At 36.1% G+C, this 23,849-nt stretch overlaps 1 protein-coding gene across 6 annotated transcripts in view; it reads right to left on the bottom strand.

Annotated features, from left to right (window-relative positions):
* The window catches only part of LOC117327677 (four and a half LIM domains protein 2-like), a 127,508-nt gene extending 112,727 nt beyond the window's left edge, over positions 1 to 14,781 (bottom strand). For 2 of the 6 annotated variants that reach the window (XR_004532708.1, XM_033884758.1), the window contains exon 1: positions 14,595 to 14,778. Coding sequence is in view for 5 of the 6 variants with exons in the window: in XM_033884758.1 (XP_033740649.1) it covers positions 14,595 to 14,732 (138 nt within the window). In the remaining variant the exon portion in view is untranslated. Of the gene's footprint in view, positions 1 to 3,359; positions 3,454 to 14,594 lie in introns of those variants that run through there. The other 4 variants (XM_033884759.1, XM_033884760.1, XM_033884761.1 and 1 more) reach the window with 4 other exon arrangements.
* Between the last annotated feature and the right edge of the window lie 9,068 nt (positions 14,782 to 23,849).

Consider the following 23,849-nt stretch of genomic DNA (forward strand, 5'->3'; position numbering starts at 1 on the left):
GGTCGGCAGCCTAACTTAAAAGCATAGTTTTAAGAAAAGTTGAACATACCTACAGCCAAATTACAAGACCTGTGTATGTTACTTACAAAGATCTTTTAAAGCATTCTACCTTGTAAGATAGTCTAGTCTAAGCTATAACTTTTGACCCCAACAAGTTGACATTTGGCTCAATCCAGTACAGGTTCATTGAAATAAAATTCATAATGTATACATACATTACAAGAAGAAGAATGGTTCAGCTTATATCTGATATTCAATATTTGGTGATTCACAAACCATGGGCTCAAATCCAGGAACCTATCAGCCAAATATAATTATTCTAGGCCTATTGGTTTATTTTTATATGATTAGAAGAGGTTGTTTAAAGGAAAATGTTGATGTCTGACAAAGGACACTGCACCATTCCATTAAAAGCCCACTTGGCCTTTTGAACCAGGTGAACTAAAACTTTACATGGAAATTTTGGCATAAAAACCAAAGTCAAGTTATAATCCTTGTTTTCCTGTTTTGACTTCACTGAAAACTTACAATACTGATGTTAAATATCTATTATATAGATTTTCCACTCTTTGCTAAAAAAGACATATTTGATTAAAATGCTTTATGAAGTAAATGAAAACACCTATATAATACAATGTTCTGTGATTATTAACCATAAAATTCTACTAAACACCATAGAACTGAAAAGACTTACAAATTTAATACATTTTAGAAAAGGTAAGAATTCAAAGATGCATATTTCAAAAAGAGCTGTAGGTGAAAGGTAACAGCTTAACACCCTCACTCCCACATAAAATTTTGCTAGGGTATTTAAAGAAATCATTAAAGGGACATAACTCCTCAAAAAGCGAAAGAAATTGCAGAGTTTCCGAAAAGAAAATGTTCAGCGAAAAGAAAATGTTTAGCAAGTAAATTAAGGAGTAATACTTCAGACAACTCCTACAAACAGATAGACAGATCAAAGAACAGACTGCAAGTAGATACACAGGAGGACAGACTCAAAGACAGAGCTGTAAATGCAGGGATATAACGAATGTAGCTAACCATTACAGACCTGTACAGCTACCAACTATCATTATCACCTATAACTATTAATGTACCTTATGATATCCTACCATCTGGTGTCACCCTAGGTACAGTTAATGTAGATAATTAAATCAAAGACATCCCTACAGGAGGCTTTTTTAGGATTATTGTACAATTCCAGCAAACTTCTGAAAATTGATATAATTAGTCGATACACCCACTTAACTCTGCTGACTGAATCCAACCTGAGGAGACATCGATACTAGACCTTATTCTTCTCATTAATAATGAAGGAGGGAGGTGATAGATTTGGGTGTGTAGACTAAAACATAAAATAAACCCATGGCAAGCTCATGTCATTCTAATTTTACCTGGCACCAGCTCTATAGTATCTTGTAAACAATACTTTCTCCTGATATGAAACGCTTTACTGCAAGTTATACAGCCAAAAATTTATACTGACCTTCCTCATTTCCATCCCCTACCCTGTATGTTCATTAAACACTTTTATACTTCTGTATCCTGCCAGTTTTTTAGATCCAAAAAGTTTTGCTTATTTGCTTTATGAAGGCCAGCATCTACTATCAAATCCTTGATTACTGTCTAACCCAACTACATTGTCATGTTACCTAGCTAGGTCTTCTTGAGTAAAGGGCATTAAATGCCTTTTTTCACATATTTGACCCCTGTGACTTTAAATGAAATAAAAATCATCTAATATCACAACATTGATAGCTTGATATTAATTTTGTCTCATTTGATGACCTTTTGACAATCGGTGTCATCTACAGTGCCAAACAGTGGTAGTACTCTTAGCTATTTAACTTGTTCCAAATCCTTTTGCTGCATATAAAATTTGACAATAAAATTATGTATAAACCTACTGGTCAAATACCTTGAGAGGTCAAATCTATTATTAATTGTAATTAAATTGTTAGTGGATGACAACAATAGACTATAAATGATGGAGGTGAACCATTTATTTATCAATTGAGCTCCAAACTCTCCTCATGTTTACATCCTTGCATTTTTTAGAACTTCCATCAGAGAAATTGAGCACTTTCCAAATTTCAAGTCATGATCATAAGCTACATTTCAGACCTCCTATGGACAAACTAATACTTTAAAACCACATCTTTTAAATTGTTTTTATTTTCTGTTGGACTAATAGAATTTTGAATTATGGATAACGAAAACAGTTTGACTGAGAATGCATGTCGAAAATTAAGGTGAACTAGAACTGTCGCCAGGATGGCTGACTAATACCCCCGCAATCTGCACGAGTCAATGGTGAATTGGAATTGTTAATTAGAGGCTAACTAAGATAACCCAGTAATATAGTGACCAGTTGCCATAACAACCATAATTTTGAGAAAAAGAAAATGGCATGCACATCTACCCATGGTCCTCTATATTTGTGTGAAGTTTCATTGAAATCGGCCCTTCGGTTTAGGAGGAGTTGTCCGGACAAGTATAAAGTTATGGTTCTTATCGGAAAACCTGTTTATAGTGACCAGTTGCCATAGCAACCATAATTTTGAAAAAAAAAAAAAAGTGGCATGCTCATCTATACATGGTCCTCTATATTTGTGTGAAGTTTCATTGAAATTGGCCATTTAGTTTAGGAGGAGTTGTCCGGACAAAATGCGTCTACAGACAGACGGATGGACGGACGGACGGACGGACAGACAACCTGATTCCAGTATACCCCCCTAACTTTGTTGTGGGGGTATAAAAAGGTGTGTATTGTCCATGTACTGTAAATAGGGAGGACTGGTTATAGGAAGGTATCATTCATGAAAATTATGGAAACAAAATATTATATAGCTGAGATTTTAACACAATCAACTGCCTTGCTAGCTGTTATTAGGATAGTGAATTACAGAATTTGTTTTTGTTTTCCAGTACAGTCCACAGCAACATTAAAAATGTGAGCTATGAAACTTCTCATTTTGAAATGCAGACAGAAAAGAAATCTATACAAAAATATATTACACTTAGAATTCTTTTCCTAATATACATTGAAATGTACAGTACTTAATTTTTTTCACATTTTTTAAGCTAATTTTGTTACAATTTACATCCATATGACAAAATGTAAAGCTGACATTAATATTACTTTTCCTGCAAAGTTAATTCTGCTTAAAGTATTTTTCTTAAAGTCATTTAAGTTGAACTAACTCAGCTGTAAAACCGGTGTGTATCTGAAACAAATGCCCCATTGTTACATTATATTATTTACATACATTTAAAAAGTGATTCTATAATAGAAAGAGAAAACTAAATCAGTCATGCATAGAGAATATGGCATGTATGATGTTATTCAAACTCACCGCCATTCCTACATGTACCAGGAGATTCCAAGTGATCCAAACGACCTTGTGATACCTGTAGTTTCCTAATTATAGAACAGGTGTGTCTAATACCTGCAAACAAACACAATCAAAAAACACAGAGCCGATAGTATTCACAGGGGCGATCTCACAACCTCCCCGTCAGAGGTTAGGTACACAGACAGCAACTGATAATTTGATTTGAGATCTGCCAATACTAGTTTACTTCAGGGCTACTGGCAGTATGATGTTCTAATTGGTATACAAGCTTCACACATACATTAATTTCCAATGGGAACCATATACTTTCCTGTTTACAAATGGAAAAACACATAAATATACATGTAGGATTTGTGGTTGCAGTACACTTAATCCATGTGTATGTGAAATCTGAACAATTTATAAGTTACAAAATGTGTTGGTTTTACAGCGCAGACACCTTCCTGTCACACAGCACTATCACGGCTAGCACATTAGGAAAACCAATAGCTACATATAGCATTGACAGTCATGTAGGACCTCTCTTGGTCTATATATACATGTACTCCTCTGCAGATTCTACCGAAAAATATTTTCCCAGTTTGGTGATTGTGCCTATAATGGTTCGGTGTATTGACATATTAAATCCTCCATGAGGGATATCCATATGGTAGCAAATCCAGAGAGGTAGAGGTGTATAAAGGGCATATAAGGATAAAGTTCAGAGGCGGTGGCAGCAAGCTTGTGAGTCAGAGTCGTGGATGTAAAGGTATAGTAATACTATACAATTATCACAGTTCTGGCTACAGGATTGACAAACTATTTAAATGATACTGGTTCAACATTTCATCACAGTCTATAGGTTTTCCATGTCACAACAAAACATCCCAAACATCCTGGCATCGAGAATACATCTAAAAAAAACTCTCCAGAACACTTGAAAAGGAAGTACTAACAGGCCATCACAGTATATCTATATCACAGCACAGAAAAACACTAGAAACGGACAAAGATATATTGTCCACACTTGAGGTTGCTGAGTAGCAGTGTATCACTTGATGGGTACAATATTGGCCCCACTGATGGTACTACAGAAAACACTTGGTACAATATCAGTACGCTCTCACCTAAAGCAATCTATATCTCCAACCTGAGCATGGGTAACCAAGGGCTAGTTGCATTGGACTACCTAGTAGAGATTGCCAGATCTGGAGTGTCCAACAGTTTAGCAGTTGATGTTTGTGCAAAATGAATACTGATATTTCAAAATGGTTTTTTTTGACAGCATTCTTGACTCAGGATCCTTCAATTTAATCGTTAAAATCTAAAATGTGGATTAACAGCTTTGGATTTTATTTGAATGGTAAGAAAACAATTGTGAAATAACTATTGTTACATGATCCAACACATTTAGAATTCTTCTGTATTAGTTTAATATCCAGGCACACTCTTCATTCACCAGACTGTGATGATGACACACAGCAGCAGCTCAGCAGCATGGCTGACAAAATTACAAACTTAAATGTAATTTTTTCTAATGATTATAAAGGACAACACTGACTCTTGCCTATCTTCCACATTCAATATTTTCAATTGCCTTGCAATAGTCTAGAGCTAAGGTCATTGAACATTATAAATCCTTAAAACATTTCTAAATGTCAAGGCGATGTAGAATGTTTCCAGCATGGAAATGAGTCTCTGAATACAATTCCTGGCCTAATTCCACTGAAGCTTAACAGCTGTAAAGGTATCTTCAAGGTTGTCATCAAGAAATTAAACCCTATACAGGGTACATTGTACTCGGTGACTAATTAATCAGTATACTAAAATGAGACGAAAAAGCACAAATGTACTCTCCCCTAATTTCTGCTGGTCTCATCCATTAATTCAACATCAACCAACTGAAGCCAGTGTACACACATGAAGCTATACAGATGTTGTATTGGGAACCTTCTGGTGCTGTTCGGCATATAAAATTCCCTATAATAAAAGATTGATTTATATTACTACTATACTTACACCAGCTGTACTTTGCCAACTGGCCAATAAACCAGTAACATTTACACCTTTCCAAGACACATTTCCAAAGTTAGACTTCCCAACAGTTTTGATTACATCTAATTAAAATACATATCACATCCACTTAATAAAGACATAGATCATATCCACTTCAGACTGCATGGTTACACATACATCCTTCCCACTTCAGACTATCACAAGATCATATTCACTTCAGACTATCACAAAGATCATATCCACTTCAGACTATCACAAAGATCATATCCACTTCAGACTATTACATAGATCATATCCACTTCAGACTATTACATAGATCATATCCACTTCAGACTATTACATAGATCATATCATATTCACTTCAGACTATCACAAAGATCATATCCACTTCAGACTATCACAAAGATCATATCCACTTCAGACTATTACATAGATTATATCCACTTCAGACTTTCGCAAAGATCATATCCACTTCAGACTATTACATAGATCATATCCACTTCAGACTATCACAAAGATCATATCCACTTCAGACTATCACAAAGATCATATCCACTTCAGACTATTACATAGATCATATCCACTTCAGACTATTACATAGATCATATCCACTTCAGACTATTACATAGATCATATCCACTTCAGACTATTACATAGATCATATCATATTCACTTCAGACTATCACATAGATCATATCCACTTCAGACTATCACAAAGATCATATCCACTTCAGACTATTACATAGATCATATCCACTTCAGACTATTACAAAGATCATATCCACTTCAGACTATCACAAAGATCATATCCACTTCAGACTATCACAAGATCATATCATATTCACTTCAGACTATCACAAAGATCATATCCACTTCAGACTATCACATAGATCATATCCACTTCAGACTATCACAAAGATCATATCCACTTCAGACTATCACAAAGATCATATCCACTTCAGACTATTACAAGATCATATCCACTTCAGACTATCACAAGATCATATCCACTTCAGACTATCACAAGATCATATCATATTCACTTCAGACTATCACAAAGATCATATCCACTTCAGACTATCACAAAGATCATATCCACTTCAGACTATCACAAAGATCATATCCACTTCAGACTATCACAAGATCATATCCACTTCAGACTATCACAAGATCATATCCACTTCAGACTATCACAAGATCATATCCACTTCAGACTATCACAAAGATCATATCCACTTCAGACTATCACAAGATCATATCCACTTCAGACTATCACAAGATCATATCCACTTCAGACTATCACAAGATCATATCATATTCACTTCAGACTATCACAAGATCATATCCACTTCAGACTATCACAAGATCATATCCACTTCAGACTATCACAAAGATCATATCCACTTCAGACTATCACAAGATCATATCCACTTCAGACTATCACAAGATCATATCCACTTCAGACTATCACAAGATCATATCATATTCACTTCAGACTATCACAAAGATCATATCCACTTCAGACTATCACAAAGATCATATCCACTTCAGACTATCACAAAGATCATATCCACTTCAGACTATCACAAGATCATATCATATTCACTTCAGACTATCACATAGATCATATCCACTTCAGACTATTACAAAGATCATATCCACTTCAGACTATCACAAAGATCATATCCACTTCAGACTATCACAACCATCATATCCACTTCAGATGATTACAAAGATCATATCCACTTCAGACTATCACAAAGATCATATCCACTTCAGACTATTACAAAGATCATATCCACTTCAGACTATTACAAAGATCATATCCACTTCAGACTGATTACAAAGATCATATCCACTTCAGACTATCACAAAGATCATATCCACTTCAGACTGCATGGTCACACATAGAACCTTCCCACTTCAGACTATTACAAAGATCATATCCACTTCAGACTATTACAAAGATCATATCCACTTCAGACTATCACAAAGATCATATCCACTTCAGACTATCACAAGATCATATCCACTTCAGACTATTAAATAGATCATATCCACTTCAGACTTTCGCAAAGATCATATCCACTTCAAACTATCACAAAGATCATATCCACTTCAGACTATTACAAAGATCATATCCACTTCAGACTATCACAAAGATCATATCCACTTCAGATGATTACAAAGATCATATCCACTTCAGACTATTACAAAGATCATATCCACTTCAGACTATCACAGATCATATCCACTTCAGACTATCACAAAGATCATATCCACTTCAGACTATTACAAAGATCATATCCACTTCAGACTATCACAAAGATCATATCCACTTCAGACTATCACAAAGATCATATCCACTTCAGACTATCACAAGATCATATCCACTTCAGACTATTACATAGATCATATCCACTTCAGACTTTCACAAAGATCATATCCACTTCAAACTATCACAAAGATCATATCCACTTCAGATGATTACAAAGATCATATACACTTCAGACTATCACAAAGATCATATCCACTTCAGATGATTACAAAGATCATATCCACTTCAGACTATTACAAAGATCATATCCACTTCAGACTATTACAAAGATCATATCCACTTCAGACTATCACAAAGATCATATCCACTTCAGATTATCACAAGATCATATCCACTTCAGACTATTACATAGATCATATCCACTTCAGACTTTCACAAAGATCATATCCACTTCAAACTATCACAAAGATCATATCCACTTCAGATTATTACATAGATCATATCCACTTCAGACTATTACAAAGATCATATCCACTTCAGACTATCACAAGATCATATCCACTTTAGATGATTTCAAAGATCATATCCACTTCAGATGATTACAAAGATCATATCCACTTCAGACTATCACAAATATCATATCCACTTCAGACTATCACAAGATCATATCCACTTCAGACTATTACAAAGATCATATCCACTTCAGACTATCACAAAGATCATATATTTCCAATTCAGGCAAGTATAGATGCTTTCATTTTCATATTGTTAATATCCTATCCACTTAAGACTGCACACATTTATCCTATCCACTTCAGACTATATACAAAGATCCTATCCACTTCAGACTATATACAAAGATCCTATCCACTTCAGGCTAGTACAGAACATTTCTATTTCGGATTGTTACAAGGATTCTATAAACTTCAGATCTAAACCTATTCATTTCAGATTGGTACAAATCCAATCCATCTCAGTCTGGTAAAAATCCTATCCACTTCAAATTGTTACTTTACTCTTTATTTCTGCTCTAGCTTCTGGTAGGGATTTACCGAGCATTAACCTTTGCTCATGAAGAGCTGTGTTAGGTTATTATATTGCCCTAGAATATATAAACATTTACACAAATTAACCCAGACAGATACGGCTCCAATTTAGTCAATTAGGGATAAAGTATACCAGACAAGTGGATTTTCCCAGAGGAGATACTTGTTCTATGAAAATTCATTCTAGCTGCAGGTAAATTGATGTTGATATAGGTAGCAAATATATATATAGTGTCCACTAGCTAAAGCTGCCTCCTTAGTGGAGCAAATAACACAGTAAGTGTTAATAGCTTCATGATTGAAAATTTCAACATCACACCATAATTCAATCCAGCTAGCTATCTAACACAAAAATTGCATTAAATATCCTTTGGAGGTACAAACTGTTGTAGTTATATATTATATCCTTCAATGAATTCCTCAAAAATACCGGTTTTTGAAAGATTGGCAGTTGCAATTGCAGAATACAAATTTTGATAGTTATAAGGTTAAGCAGAAGTAACTCACTATAGAATAATAGTCAGCTGATTGATGATAAATTACACAGTCAGTCATTGGGTATCGACTGTTTAGTAGTATTGGCAGTCAGACTGGAGATTGTTTGCAAACAAGACACTTCATCATTCCTGGTTTTACACATACATACAACAACCCTAACAGACACCGAGAAGCAGACATCCTCTCATTGTGTACCTATCTCCAGATCACAAAGACGAATGACCTAATGATCACCGATATCTTTGGTATAATCAGAGGGTAGATAATTTTTTACGAGAATAACTAGCAATCAATACTCCGCAACAAGTGTTCATTCTCTCCATTGATTTCAACTACGATGCCAGCCACCTCACCAACACTGACAGAGACTTGGAGACCCAATCCTGTCGAGTCAGCGTCAGGACAGACTTATGGTGCCTGCGCCCACCTCAGTAACTCTGACGGAGACTCGGAGACCCAATCCCGTTGAGTCAGTGTCGGGACTGACTTAAGGCAACATGTCAGTGGTGCTGTCTCTGGGGAGCTTGAAAAGCCAATATATCTGGACACCTGATCAAGAACTGTCTGTGTGTCGTTACAGGGATCAGGACAATGTTTGTTTCCTATTTACGGATATCATGATTAGCCATCAACATTTAAAGGATGAAGATTTTACCTAATCAATATTCAGGTTACAGGAGAAAATCTAAGAGAGGCACACATTTGAAAACACTTTAAGCTATAATCTTCACACAAACAAAGTGAGCTCTTGCATGAAAGTGTATAAAATTGGTACTTGCAGCCCTTTGCTTCAACTTTAAAGACAATGAAAAAGACTGCACAGTTGATCCATTGACAGTCATCTCTGCTAGCCACGATATTAGTACCGAAATAAGGTAGTATTCCCAGGTTGTGGAGTTTTCCCCATTGAATAAAAGCAATATCAAGAAAAAATCACATAAAACAGATGAAAACTCTCCAAAACAGGGGAAAGCCCCCAAATTTTGATGAAATACGTAAGAATCGTAGCAAAGAATAGCTGTAAAATGTTAAATTTTAAAGAACAAGCATTCTCTGAGTATTGGTAAGCCAATACATGTCCCCTACCGACGCCCTCAAGTTAAAACTTTAGCCAAATTTGAGTAAGTAGTTTAGCCAAAACTGAAACATGATCATTTTATGAAAAAAAGTTCATTCCAAAACTTTAACCTGAAGAATACAGCAAAAAGAGTTAAGTCCATAATATAGAAAAAAAAATTTAAAAAATAAAAATATTTTTTTCAGTTTTAACCATACAAAAGTAATGCCACACACCCAAAGAAACTCTATGCAAAGAATCAGCATCCTTATACCATTATGAAGTGAATGGTGTGCCATTATAAAACTTTAACCAAAACTTTAACCTGAAGAATATAGAGAAAAAAGGTAAGTTCATAATATGCCAAAAATTTCAAAAAATGAAAATATTTTTTTCAGTTTTAACCATACAAAAGTAATGCCACACACCCAAAGAACCTCTATGCAAAGAATCAGCATCCTTATACCATTAAGTGAATGGTACGTGTGCCATTATAAAACTTTAACCAAAACTTTAACCGGATGGACGGAATGACAGGGGACTGATAGGGGACTAATAATTCAAGACACTCCAGCCTTCATTTTCCCTAAATTTCATGATGGGTATAGTATTCCCCAAATCTTAGATTAACTCCTGATAATACAATATGTATGGACCGTGGGTTGGAAATTTGTGTCTTGTCCGGGGATCCCTGTGGTTGACTGTGGGGGTGTTCAGTACAGGATCACCTTGCCAGCTAGGACATTTTCTGTATTTGATCATGATCAGTTAATTGATAATTAAATATGTTTCCAAATGTACCAAGGAAATACATCGGCGGCCACTGCTTGAAGTACAATCTTAAAAGTTAAAAGCTTTCCTAGTGAAGAATAGTAATTAAAGTCAGTGTCTTCAATAGGCAACAGTGGAAAAAAAATATGGAAACAATTAAGGCTAAATCTGACAAAGCTGAATAATATGGCATATATAAAACGATCGTCAGTGTAATAAGTCTGTGTGATAGCACTATAAAATCGGACTTGAAAGGCACCATCATCCATGGGCATCATATATATGCATCTTGAATAGGAAGCTTAGAGAGATATTTAAATAACATGTTACCGGTAGTTTTACAGTGATGTGATGTTTTACAGATTAACCACTACAATACCCCTTCAAACTTTAAATATACCTGGCTTAGCATACACATGATCACTTGAACTTGTTTACATAAATTCAAAATACAATCACCTCAAGAACTTGATCGCATGCCATACACCAGCACAGTGGTACTACAGCAATACTCCCTTTAGGCATTGTATATGTATATATGTCTTAGTGAAATTTTCTATCAATCTGAAAAAAACTTATTTACTTTATAGTGATGGTGACAATATGCAAACATAACCACATATTATTGCACTCTGAAATTTTAGCACATTCTCAGATTGCACTATTAATTACATAAATGGTGGTCATAATTTTTCTAGATTCTTCCATCACAATATTAAGATAATTATCACTATTGTATGCACCTTATAAACTTTTTACAGTATATATGACATCCAGAAAAGTTTGGCTACCTGGGTTTGGGATAGTAGATGGTGAAACAATATGTTATTGCAGTAGCTGCAATAACTCCATGCCCAATAACAAGCTCATGTGATGTACATACATAGAGAATCACCATCAAATGACATTTTGATTTGTTCTCCAATAAAAATCCCACTGAACTCCCAACTTTTAAGTCAATGGGTTTATTGCAGTATAATTACGGTATGCACAACAGGTAAGCTTGATAATGGAATAGTATTAGCGTGTGAACAGCTACCAGAGAAAGGTTATAAAAATGTCAAGAATATTAGTAAATGGTGAATTCTAGAACACTAGATGTGGTAATTTTTTAAGGGGCTTGAGGCCTAGGGAGGAGAGGGAGGAGAGGGGGGTGTAAGTGAGGGACAGGAGGGATGGTTCATATGTGACATCTGAATTATTTATTACAGTACTAGTACAATGATAAATGTAGGTATGGTGGACTCACATTAATCCATAGAGACAACAACACACCTCAGAAGAGAGTCACAGAGCCCTCTCAAGTCAGGTATATACATTTTTACCTGTGTAAAATACTTTTCCCAAACACCTAAAATCTAACTGTTAATTCCCGATATGCTATTCATACCTGCACAGCTAGATACAGGTATATGAGTCCACACCTGAATTGTGTATTACAATACATTTCCTATTACTAGCACATTACAGACAACCCCACACATTATAACAGCTGAACTGAATTAGAGAGAAAATATATCTACCAATACACACTTACATACATCCCATAATACTGTCATTTAGTTATGGTAATTAACCCACAGGTGATCAAGGCTGATAAAGGTCACATACAATGTGACCCAGATTTTGTAAGGAATTTAATTCAGAAAGATGAACCAGAGATTTACCACTGATTGGTCCTATAGCCACTATTGATATAGTTACTCCCAGGCCTGGGGTTATTTTTTGTGATAATTTCAGTGTTAAATTGTAAACATCATGGTCGCCGATATCGTACCATACTTTTTATAGACACACACACATGTACAATTGTATTTTGATGTCAAGATTTAAATAAAGATTTCATTCCCAACTGGATAAGTTAAATAAAAGTAGAGTAAATGAATTTTTCTCAGATTACAAATAAATCATAGATCTCATCTAAACAGTAAATTCTATGTCCAAAACTGATATATTAAATAATACATGTGTTGATATATAAAATGGCTGAATATATTGCCATCAGATTCTTTAAAAATTAAAAATCATATAATACTATACCAATTCAATGATATCATATCATACTAGCTGGATACACTTTTGTAAAAGCATTTCTCAGTTATAAAATAAAGGCTTTAAGTATGTAATAATGATTTTGTTAAACCTCTTCTTTATCAATATAAATTCCAAAGGCTCTTTTCATGTGTAATTATATTAAACAAATAGTAAATTTCCCGAGGTTGTACCCCTTAATGTACCTGTATAGATGCTATTCAGGTAAGACTTCCATTTGCATCCACACCAAATAAACCATGTAGAACTATGAAATTGAACTTTATTCATCACATGGTACATTTTGTTACAATATAATAATTTTCGTTAGAATAGCGATGGAAGTATTTCATTTATGATATAATGTGTGTCACAAATTCAGAGCCCTATTTATTAGTAAAACATACAACAACAGGTGGCCCCTCAATATACCTGTATAGTTGTTATATATATATACAGATAGATATACATAAACAGGTGTTTCTATATTATTGTACATCTTATATCAGTCCACCATTGAATGTATGCAACCAGCATGAACTATCTATATTTGACTGCTTTGTAGCTACAATTGTGATGTTCATTTGTGTATTAGGTTACTGTAAATTAATCGTATATAAACAAGAGATGTGTACAAGACAGGTATATTTTTCAATAGATAATCCTATTACAGCTAGGGTACAATATCAACTTCTTTGTTTGTTAAGATATACACAGGTATAATACAATGGATTAGCTACAGGTAAGAAAACCAAAATAAATGTTCATTCAAATTGTTTACAGTGTACTTATTGAAACTACGTATCAATAATATATATAAACATTAAGTAAAATCATTTTAAAATAAAATTCATGTATATGAAATATTATCATACACCTAACAGTCGTAACAAATATACAAATACAAATAATTTACAGTGTTAATTTGTCTTTTGAACAAAGCTAGACTTGGTCTATAGATCAAAGAATCTAACACACATGTACCTGCCACATATAATTAAGGTTACAATCATTAATGTTTGTTCATTAGTTTACTGTTACCTGAGTATACACAGACAAGACAGATGACAGGTACAGCAGTGTGGGATGTGGGGTGACATTATCTTGTACATTGGTTGCACAATGTAGCATATGAAATAAAACATATTAATTACAGTTTCTTAAGACTTAGCATCAAAAAATATGATTGACTTCATATATCAAGACCCTATTGTACTAACAGCTGTACAGTCCTTTACAGCTGTGAATACATGGCGTAACAATGTTTGCATATACCTTTATAATTTTCACCTGAAGCGGACAGGTAAATGCTCTCGAACACGAATATATTTGTGACGTATATAAATGAAGAGAACTGATGTTAGTTTCATGCTTATCTTTAAACTGTTTGGGGTCCAGGCAAACATGCGTATCTGTAAGCATTGTATATCGTAACGTATGTACAGTTCAATTACCCCCTCTTGGGCCCCTTCATCTGAATTTGAAAGTTACAATAATATCGTCTGCCAACTTTCATTCAAACACGAGGTGTTAAGAATTTAACGAAATATCGGACTCACCCTTTCGTCCTCCTCGCCTATCCGTAAAGAATTAATGTCCACAGAATCTGCTTCTATCCCGAGAGACTGAAAACAATCACTGACATTTTCAACAATTTCAGCGGTCCCTTCCATAACTGTCCCATCTATGTCCGCCATGATGCTTCTTCACAGCTAACTATAGGGTCGTGTGCAAAACGGTTACCTTTCCTCTATTTTCGATTTGTGATTTGCACCTGAGCACACCTGTCAATCCTTTTAACTCCTGCAAGGTGATAAAACAATACGTATTTATATACAAACATGTAAGTGCAGTATTAGGATGGTATTTGTTCAGGTTTGTTTGTTTAAGTGGACTTCTAAGTTCGTCAAGTAGCTTTAGCGATTGAACAATAATCTGTGTTCTTGTACTGTCAGAGTAGATCTATATCGATCGTACGTTATCAGTTAACATATGCTATACATTTTTATGTGAAAATCTAAAATTATGTGTCCCTCAATACAACAGGAAGACGAACGCCTCCCGATTTCCAAACTGAATAATTGTGTTATCTAGACTTGTAATTATACCATATATCGCGGATTACGTTATTATTAAAGCTCAATCGGCGTACATGTACGTATTATTGGGGGTTTTAACGTTGGGCGCATATTTTACCGTGCGCGAACCCCATTCAATATTTTGTCGCCGCCGCTAAAGGTCAACACTAATTACGACATCGTCACACACAAAACGTCCATCATCCGTATTTCCTATAGCTGTACCACAACGTAAACGTTTACTGTAGTAACTAGAGTAATTAATATAAGGTACACGATCTCAGACAGGTATCTATTCCACTGTTGTCTCGTTGTCTGTCTGTTCGCCACCCCTGCTGCTGTTGAAAATTGATCATTTCATGATTAATCGAAGTTAAATTTGGCGAAAGAATCTGAAACCTCAATAAAGATAGAAAATTTGCGTAGAAACACATGTCAGTACAGTAAGTTAGTCGACATAAGACTCGGTGATAGCGCCGTGTGAGAGTATGGTGTAATTAAACTAGCGTTATCAGAATACCAAGACGTGATGCCAGTGTGTTATCAATACCCTATCTTATCTACCGTATGGAGTATTGAATGTATCAATTTGTACAGACTGTCAAGACTTCTGAAACGCACGTTTCGTCAAAAACACAAATACTAAAATAATATGCTTTGTTAAAAGTAGAGGAAATTGCAATACTGTATCCGATTGATACATTGGAATTGGTATGCGTTATATCCGTCCAAAATTTGAACATCGATCTTTGCAGCATCGAGCCTCCATACTTACATAAAATTCTAAATTCCTTCCAAAGGTTTTATGACACGAGGGAAACTCCTGCCGAATCTTCCTTGGGCGTAACTCATTCCTCATATCAGCTCATTATGATAACAGTGGCGAGGTTTTAGTTTTTACGGCTTCACTTTTTATATATTTATACATCTTTCAAATCGCTTCATTATGACTCTGTTATGAATATATAACGTTCTTAGTTAAATGGACAAAAACAGAAAATATGCCTAACTATTCCATCAACACTATAAGTGGATTGTATTATATATTGTAGGACCCACCAACGAATAAGTCCACAGAGGAGATGGATACTGGCAGACCGATTAGCCCAACGTCTCAGATGCATACTAAACCGAATGGTCCGACGTCAGGTCGACAGGGGAGATATGAAGACGAGAAAACAGACCGAATGACCCGACGTCAGGTCGACTGGGAAGATATGAAGACGAGAAAACAGACCGAATGGTCCAACGTCAGGTCGACAGGGAAGATATGAAGACGATACATACAGACTGAATGGCCGGACGTCAGGTCGAAAGGGGAGATATGAAGACGAGACAACAGACCGAATGGCCGGACGTCAGGTCGACAGGGGAGATATGAAGACGAGACAACAGACCGAATGACCCGACGTCAGGTCGACAGGGAAGTTATGCAGGTTTTTAATAGAGGCAATATGCCTTGAGAAGATGCCCCAGCAGGAGTAACTTTGGAGAAAGACAAAGAAATCAGCCCAAGAGATTGTCATCTCTGAATATTTCTGGCATGATCGAAGACACACGTCATAGGTCATTGAAAGGCATCATCCTACTCATAGGGGAAGAGAGAAAAAAACGTCACCGAAAGTGTTTTTAGCCATGCTTGAAGTCAGACGTCACTTGATGACGTCACCGCAGAACACCTGCTGAGGGCAGACGTAGCTGATAACCGTGACCACAATTACTCGCGGATGTTTGTCGGTACTCGTGCCTATTCTAGACCCATTAGGTCGAATGGATCGACACTCGTGTTTGTATCAGTAATAGAAATAACAGACAATTTGCTGTGGGAAACAACGCTCAGCCAAAAACGGGAGGTCAAGGTCACTACTTTGTAGTTCATAACGAGGCATTAAATTACACAACGGACGGTGTAACCACTGATACAGAAGGTGGTTGGCGTCTACACGACTTTTCACAATTGTCGTATTTGTTAGTCTAACCATTAAAGTACACTATCAGTAGATACGTGCATGTGTTGAAGAACGATTCAGTTTCTATTTCGAGACGATCGTTTTAAGAAATACGTTCCCATGTCATCATTTCGTTTTCCCCAGTATAATTTGGTATCCATATGTTGTTAACCATTAATTGGTTAAGTATGAAAAACAGTCATTAACGCAGTAATTTTACCATGTTTTTCGTTTAGCGCACGATTTCTTTTTCAAATGGCAGTACAAATGTATACGATAAATGTGGTGTGTTCATTGTAAGTTACGGTGGACGGGAGAGGACATGGGACTAACAAGAGGTCCAGAGGGCTTTTATCGCTGGATATTGTAGTGATCATGGAAGAGCATTCTACGATTTCTGTAGAAGAAGACAAAAGATGATTTTAAACAATTACATATTAACCATATTCCCCAAACAGGAGGAATAATTTGAAACAATTTTCTATATTTCCCCTACCTGGTCCCACCTTTGAGGCCCTTGGGGCCAGACCCACTATTTATATATGTAAATTGGCCTCCTTAACCAAAGATGCTTCAGACAAAATATGGATCCAATTCTTTCATTCTCACAGAACACGGATTTTAAAGAACTTGCTATATTTCCCTATTGGGTCAGAGTGGCCAGAGTCACATTTTTATGCAAAATATGTTCCCTGCACCAAATGATGCTTCAGACAAATTATGAACCAAATCCTTTCATTATTTCAGAGGATGAATGGGGAAGGTGGACCCATAATTATACAAAATTGGTTTCCCTTCATCCAAGGATGGTTCTGACCAATTTTAGTCAAAATTCATTCAGTAGTTTTCATTGGTTTATGTTGTATATATATGAAGTAAAAAGGGGAGGGGAAGGGGGGGGGGGGGGGGGGGGGGGGTCAGTGGAAATAGACGTAGAATTCAACATCGTATATACGACTCTGGGATATATAGAAAGTATATCATTCTTGGTGAATTTGTAGTGTTTTCTTCCTCTTTTATAATATTATGACAAAGGGAAATGGCGATTGGTGAGGAGGGGAGATAATTTTGGTAGTACCGTTTAGAGCTATTGTAATGATATTTGGTATGACTTTAAATACTTATTCCTCTGCCCGAATCTAACTTGTTATTTTGATTTAGTTTCCTTTTCACTGTTAAAAAGACTTGATTTCAATAAAGCATAGCTAACATATACATGTAAGGTAAGAATACTATTTTGAATTTGGGTTGACTATAGCTTGATTTGAATTTCAATAACGTTGACCTGCATAAGGTCAGAAATCATTTTAATAGTGGAAACAATATTTAGTTAATAAACCTTCTGTGGTAAGTTAACTTCCTTTGGAAAAACCAGAGAAGCAAAATTTTCTAACATATAACAATTAAGATACGTACTTTATAAATAGAACAATGTGCATCTAAGTGGGGAAAACTGAGCAAGGAATATATAAACGAATTACCTGAACGATCCTTGAATGTGGTTATATATTGTCAGGGAAAATACAAGAGGCCCTAAGCGCAAATCTCCAACTCTTATTTTTCTTACGGTTTTCAAATCATTATCGATTTTTTTTCGTTTTTTTTTTATTCTGGGTATCTTTGAGCTCTCAGCAAACAATAATACATTATTTTACACTGTACTATATTCCGTAGAATTTCTGTTATAAATAAAACATTAAAATGATTATATAAACAATTAAATGTTGATATGAACAATAAAATGCTGATAAAAACAAAAATATTCCACATGGCTGCCGAGAAAATGAAATAATGAAAAGAATTCCTGTGAATTTGCCGTTATTCAGCTTACTAGCCCTAGTAACTGGAGAATGTCACTTCCATCTCGTAGTCCGGGTTCACTGCACTGCTGGGATCGATAATAATGCGGATATATAGTATCGGCTACCTTCATTATTTACACAATTGCCCATTGTTTTATAGCTTGGCAGATAAACCAATATTTCCTACCAGCTATTTATAAAACAACAACGAGTTCGACATGTATCGTAACAACAACGTATTTACAGTATTATCTGGTATGATATTGTAGGTTTGAAAGTACGGTTTACTCTAATGTTACGTTTGGTGATATGATATTGTAGGTTTGAAAGTACGGGTTACTCTAATGTTACGTTTGGTGATATGATATTGTAGGTTTGAAAGTACAGTTTACTCTAATGTTACGTTTGGTGATATGATATTGTAGGTTTGAAAGTACGGTTTACTCTAATGTTACGTTGGTGATATGATATTGTAGGTTTGAAAGTACGGTTTACTCTAATGTTAAGTTTGGTGATATGATATTAAACACAAGCAATCTACCGTATGTGGAAGCATTGTCGAGAAGGTTTTTTACAGACACCGGTCCCATTTATTCTGTTTCATGGGGACTGTTCCCATTTAGATGCACTACATGTACATATGACTAAGAATTTATTTCGTGTATAAAAACACATGCTTCCATTCAATATTGAGTTACCAGAGACGAGTAGTACCTCTGTATATCACACCAATTTATACACCATGAACGTATTGATTTATAATTGTCAAATTATATTGACAATAATCAAATACATAACTGTCCATATACTTAAATTCATTGACTGAAATTAAGAATTACAACCCTTTACAAAACTTAATAATAAATTATAATTCCTGTCTGTATGGTCCAATTGATTCTTTGTCAGACATAGCAGTTCTATAAACAAACAGTTATCTGCATGTAATACAATCCGGATAACTTATCAAAAGGACTTTAAAAAGACACGGGGATATATTGACGAATGACATCACGCAAGATGTCACGTTATCACGCAATTTGTCCTGTTATGGCGTAATACATGATTTCAAGTATTATAGAACATGAGTGATTCACTTCCTGTTGACGACGCATGTGTAAAAATCAACAGAACCCTACTCATTGTTTACGTGTAAAACCAGCAGGAGATTAAACAAAAACTCTCACTCGAGCTCATAACTCGTAATTTAATCTAAACACTTCATTTTTGTCTATTTCGGGCTCGTGCTTGCCCATAAAAATCTATTTATAGCAAATTTAGGGCTTAATTTAGAGCATATATAACTTACCTTGTGGATAGTTACCCTCCTTATGTACCTCCCTTTATATGCATTTCCACTCGAAAAAAAAAACCCACCGGGCCGGTGATTCCAGCTGCTGAACCAGGCTCGCTCACCAATTAATGCCGAAAGTGTGGGGTTTTACGTGAAGAGTTTGGATGTTGTAATGATCAGATCACAGACATATAACTGGCAATAAAGTTTTTAAAAGGTGTTATCAAACTTAATGAAGTGCACGCGATGTTTTTCAATTATTAATTAGTTACCACAGCACTTATTCCTTTGTAAGATAATGAGTAAATAAACTAAAAACAAAGGGTTGTATTGATATCATACGTCCTGTTGTGTGTTTTCTTTCTCAAAGCCAAGCACCTTATATTTTTGCGTTACATCTCAATCGGTAGAACGATCTAGGACGAAGCCGTCCCACACTCCTGGTTCCGGGCGGTGTATATCTTGTTACAGCGTTTTGTATCCAATTATCTTCAAGATGATGAAAAAACCACACAACTCATTGCCCCTTTCCCTACATGTATGTCCCGTGCCGAGTCTCCCCCACTGTTTTAGATTTATCCCGTAAACACGTTCCTGCTCAATATAGATTTAGATTTATATCAAATATATTTTTGGCAAATTATTAAAGAAAATAAGCACGCTTGATAGTTGATTAGATGAACATTAGCACGTGATCGCCTCATCACTCAAACCTTTTATCGGAATCTAGGAGCGAGTCCCCTTAAGGCTTTTATGCGTTTTACTTGTCTGTCGATCGGAGTCTGTAAATCTATACATGTTGTTCTCCCTTTCTGTCCTCTACACCTGGCACTTTGCTAAAATCCAATCGGGTCGGGGTAGGGAGGGGGTTGGGAGGGGTGGGGTGGTTGGGTGGGTGGGGTGGAGGTAATTAATCAAGTTCGGTTAATATATGTCCAAACAACCTAGCCTGATAATAGTAATAATATGTTCATCAGAGAAACTTCAGGATATCATTGTGTAGTCGGAACTATAGGTTGAACGCTGGTAGTCGGGTTGCTTAATTCGTTTGAGCGTCCGTCTAGGGTTTGATGATTCCGGGTTCGAATCCTGGTCCTCTCACAGCACACTTTAAAAAGCAAATTATCAGGTCCAAACATACCTACTTAAAAAACTTCCTATGTCCCTGGTATCTTCAGGGGTTCCGGTCTTAAACTAATGCTTAACCGGGAGAATCGAACCTATATCTATTAACATGCCGTCAAAAATATACAAGGGAAACAATGTATGGAACCGGAATATGTCATTGTGTTTTTTCTTGTTTTTTGTTTGTTTGGATTTTGTTTTTTCCTGAATAACCACCGATAAGTGGTGGATTATGCATCCATGAAAACCACTACGAAATGACTCGTTCTAACATCAAGGAAAAGGACAAATGCTACAACAATGACAACCTGGTCGCTTTCTACTATTCTCTGACTTTTGGACTGTGTACCCAAGTACTGGTCTCATTTAGTTAGTTCATATCGACGAGGTAGCACTCCAACATTTACATAAAAAAAGGTTTAACACCTATGGATATCCATAATGATATGGTATCAACGCTAGGGGAAAGATGTCCCTTCATATGCTACAGTGGAAATGTGGGTGGCGGAATTTAAGCACGGCCGACAGAGCCTTGATGATGACCCCCGTCCTGAAGGCCTGTCAATGTTGCAACCCCAGAAATGGTCATTAAGTTCATGATATGACTGACAGACGAAGTCACAGAAAGATATATAGCTAGTAGTATAGCCAGAGTTTGCATTTCACAGGAAAGAGTACATTCCATTCTGACCGAGGATCTTGCAATGAGAAAGCTTTCGGCCCGATGGATACCAAGCCTTCTGACCTGACAGTTGATTAGAAGCACACTAGGCGCACATTATCGCGTGTTATCTTAATCCTTTTTGAAGAAGATCCTGCCAACTTTATTCAGAGATTTGTAACAATGGATGAAACATGGGCTCCATCATTTTACCCCAGAGGCCAAACATTCGAAACAATGGAAGCACCCTGGCTCTCCCCGCCAAAGAAGGCAAATACTGTTCCATCAGCTGGGATGGTTATGGCCTCGGTTTTCTGGGATGCAGATGGTATTCTGCTGATAGATTATCTCCAAAAGGGACAAACAATTAATGGCACATAATATGCTTCACTTCTGAGGCAGTTACGGGAAAATATTAAACTTAAACACCGGCGAAAGCTCACTAAAGGTGTGTTATTCCATAAGGACAATGCTCCTGTTCACTAGTCTGTCATTGCTATGGCTGCCATTCACGATTGTGGCTTTAAATTGATTGAGCATCCGCCTTATTCACCTGATCTCGCTCCATCAGACTTTCATCTATGTCCAAAACTGAAAACAGCTATTTCAGGCACCCACTTTCAGTCCGATGATGTCGTAATATATGCAGTGGATGACTTTCTGAACAGCCAAGAAAAGAAGTTTTATAAAAGTGACATTTAGGCCCTTAAACACCACTGGCAAAAGTGTATAGATACTGAAGGGGATTATGTTGAAAAATAATGCAATAGGTCCGGCAAAATTCAAATCCTTCAATATCAGTCTCACAACTTATCAATAATCCCTCGCACTGTACCTGAAGCTGCGATCGGCCGTCCACGTGACCCTATACCATTAAAAATGAAATGCAGTTTTTTCACATTCCGTTTTCGCTGTTTCATGAGTTTCTGACATTATTTTTGCTGAAATAAGATCAAAGATCGACAAACGGTACCCGGTTTTTCGATGGCATGTTTTGAGCGGTCCTCTTGTGTGCCTTTGTCATACATTGCCCCTCATTCTAAACATCAAATACTTTACTATGTTGCCTGGTAATATCCTCAGTATAATGTGTGATGACTGGTGATGTCCTCAGTATAATGTATGTTGACTGTTGATGTCCTCAGTATAATGCGTGTTGACCAGTGATGTCCTCAGTATAATGTGTGTTGACTGGTGATGTCCTCAGTATAATGTGTGTTGACTGGTGATATCCTCAGTATAATGTGTGTTGACTGGTGTTGTCCTCAGTATAATGTGTGTTGACTGGTGATGTCCTCAGTATAATGTATGTTGACTGGTGATGTCCTCAGTATAATGTATGTTGACTGGTGATATCCTCAGTATAATGTGTGTTGACTGGTGATGTCCTCAGTATAATGTGTGTTGACTGGTGATGTCCTCAGTATAATGTGTGTTGACTGGTGATGTCCTCAGTATAATGTGTGTTGACTGGTGATGTCCTCAGTATAATGTGTGTTGACTGGTGATGTCCTCAGTATAATGTGTGTTGACTGGTGATATCCTCAGTATAATATGTGTTGACTGGTGATGTCCTCAGTATAATGAATGTTGACTGGTGATGTCCTCAGCATAATGTGTGTTGACTGTTGATGTCCTCAGTATAATGTGTGTTGACTGGTGATGTCCTCAGTATAATGAATGTTGACTGGTGATGTCCTCAGCATAATGTATGTTGACTGGTGATGTCTACAATATAATGTATGTTGACTGGTGATGTCCTCAGTATAATGTGTGTTGACTGGTGATGTCCTCAGTATAATGTTTGTTGACTGGTGATGTCCTCAGTATAATGTGTGTTGACTGGTGATGTCCTCAGTATAATGTGTGTTGACTGGTGATGTCCTCAGTATAATGTGTGTTGACTGG

Source organism: Pecten maximus, chromosome 5 (genome assembly GCF_902652985.1).
Source record: "Pecten maximus chromosome 5, xPecMax1.1, whole genome shotgun sequence".
In the NCBI taxonomy this organism is placed as follows: Eukaryota; Metazoa; Mollusca; class Bivalvia; order Pectinida; family Pectinidae; genus Pecten; species Pecten maximus.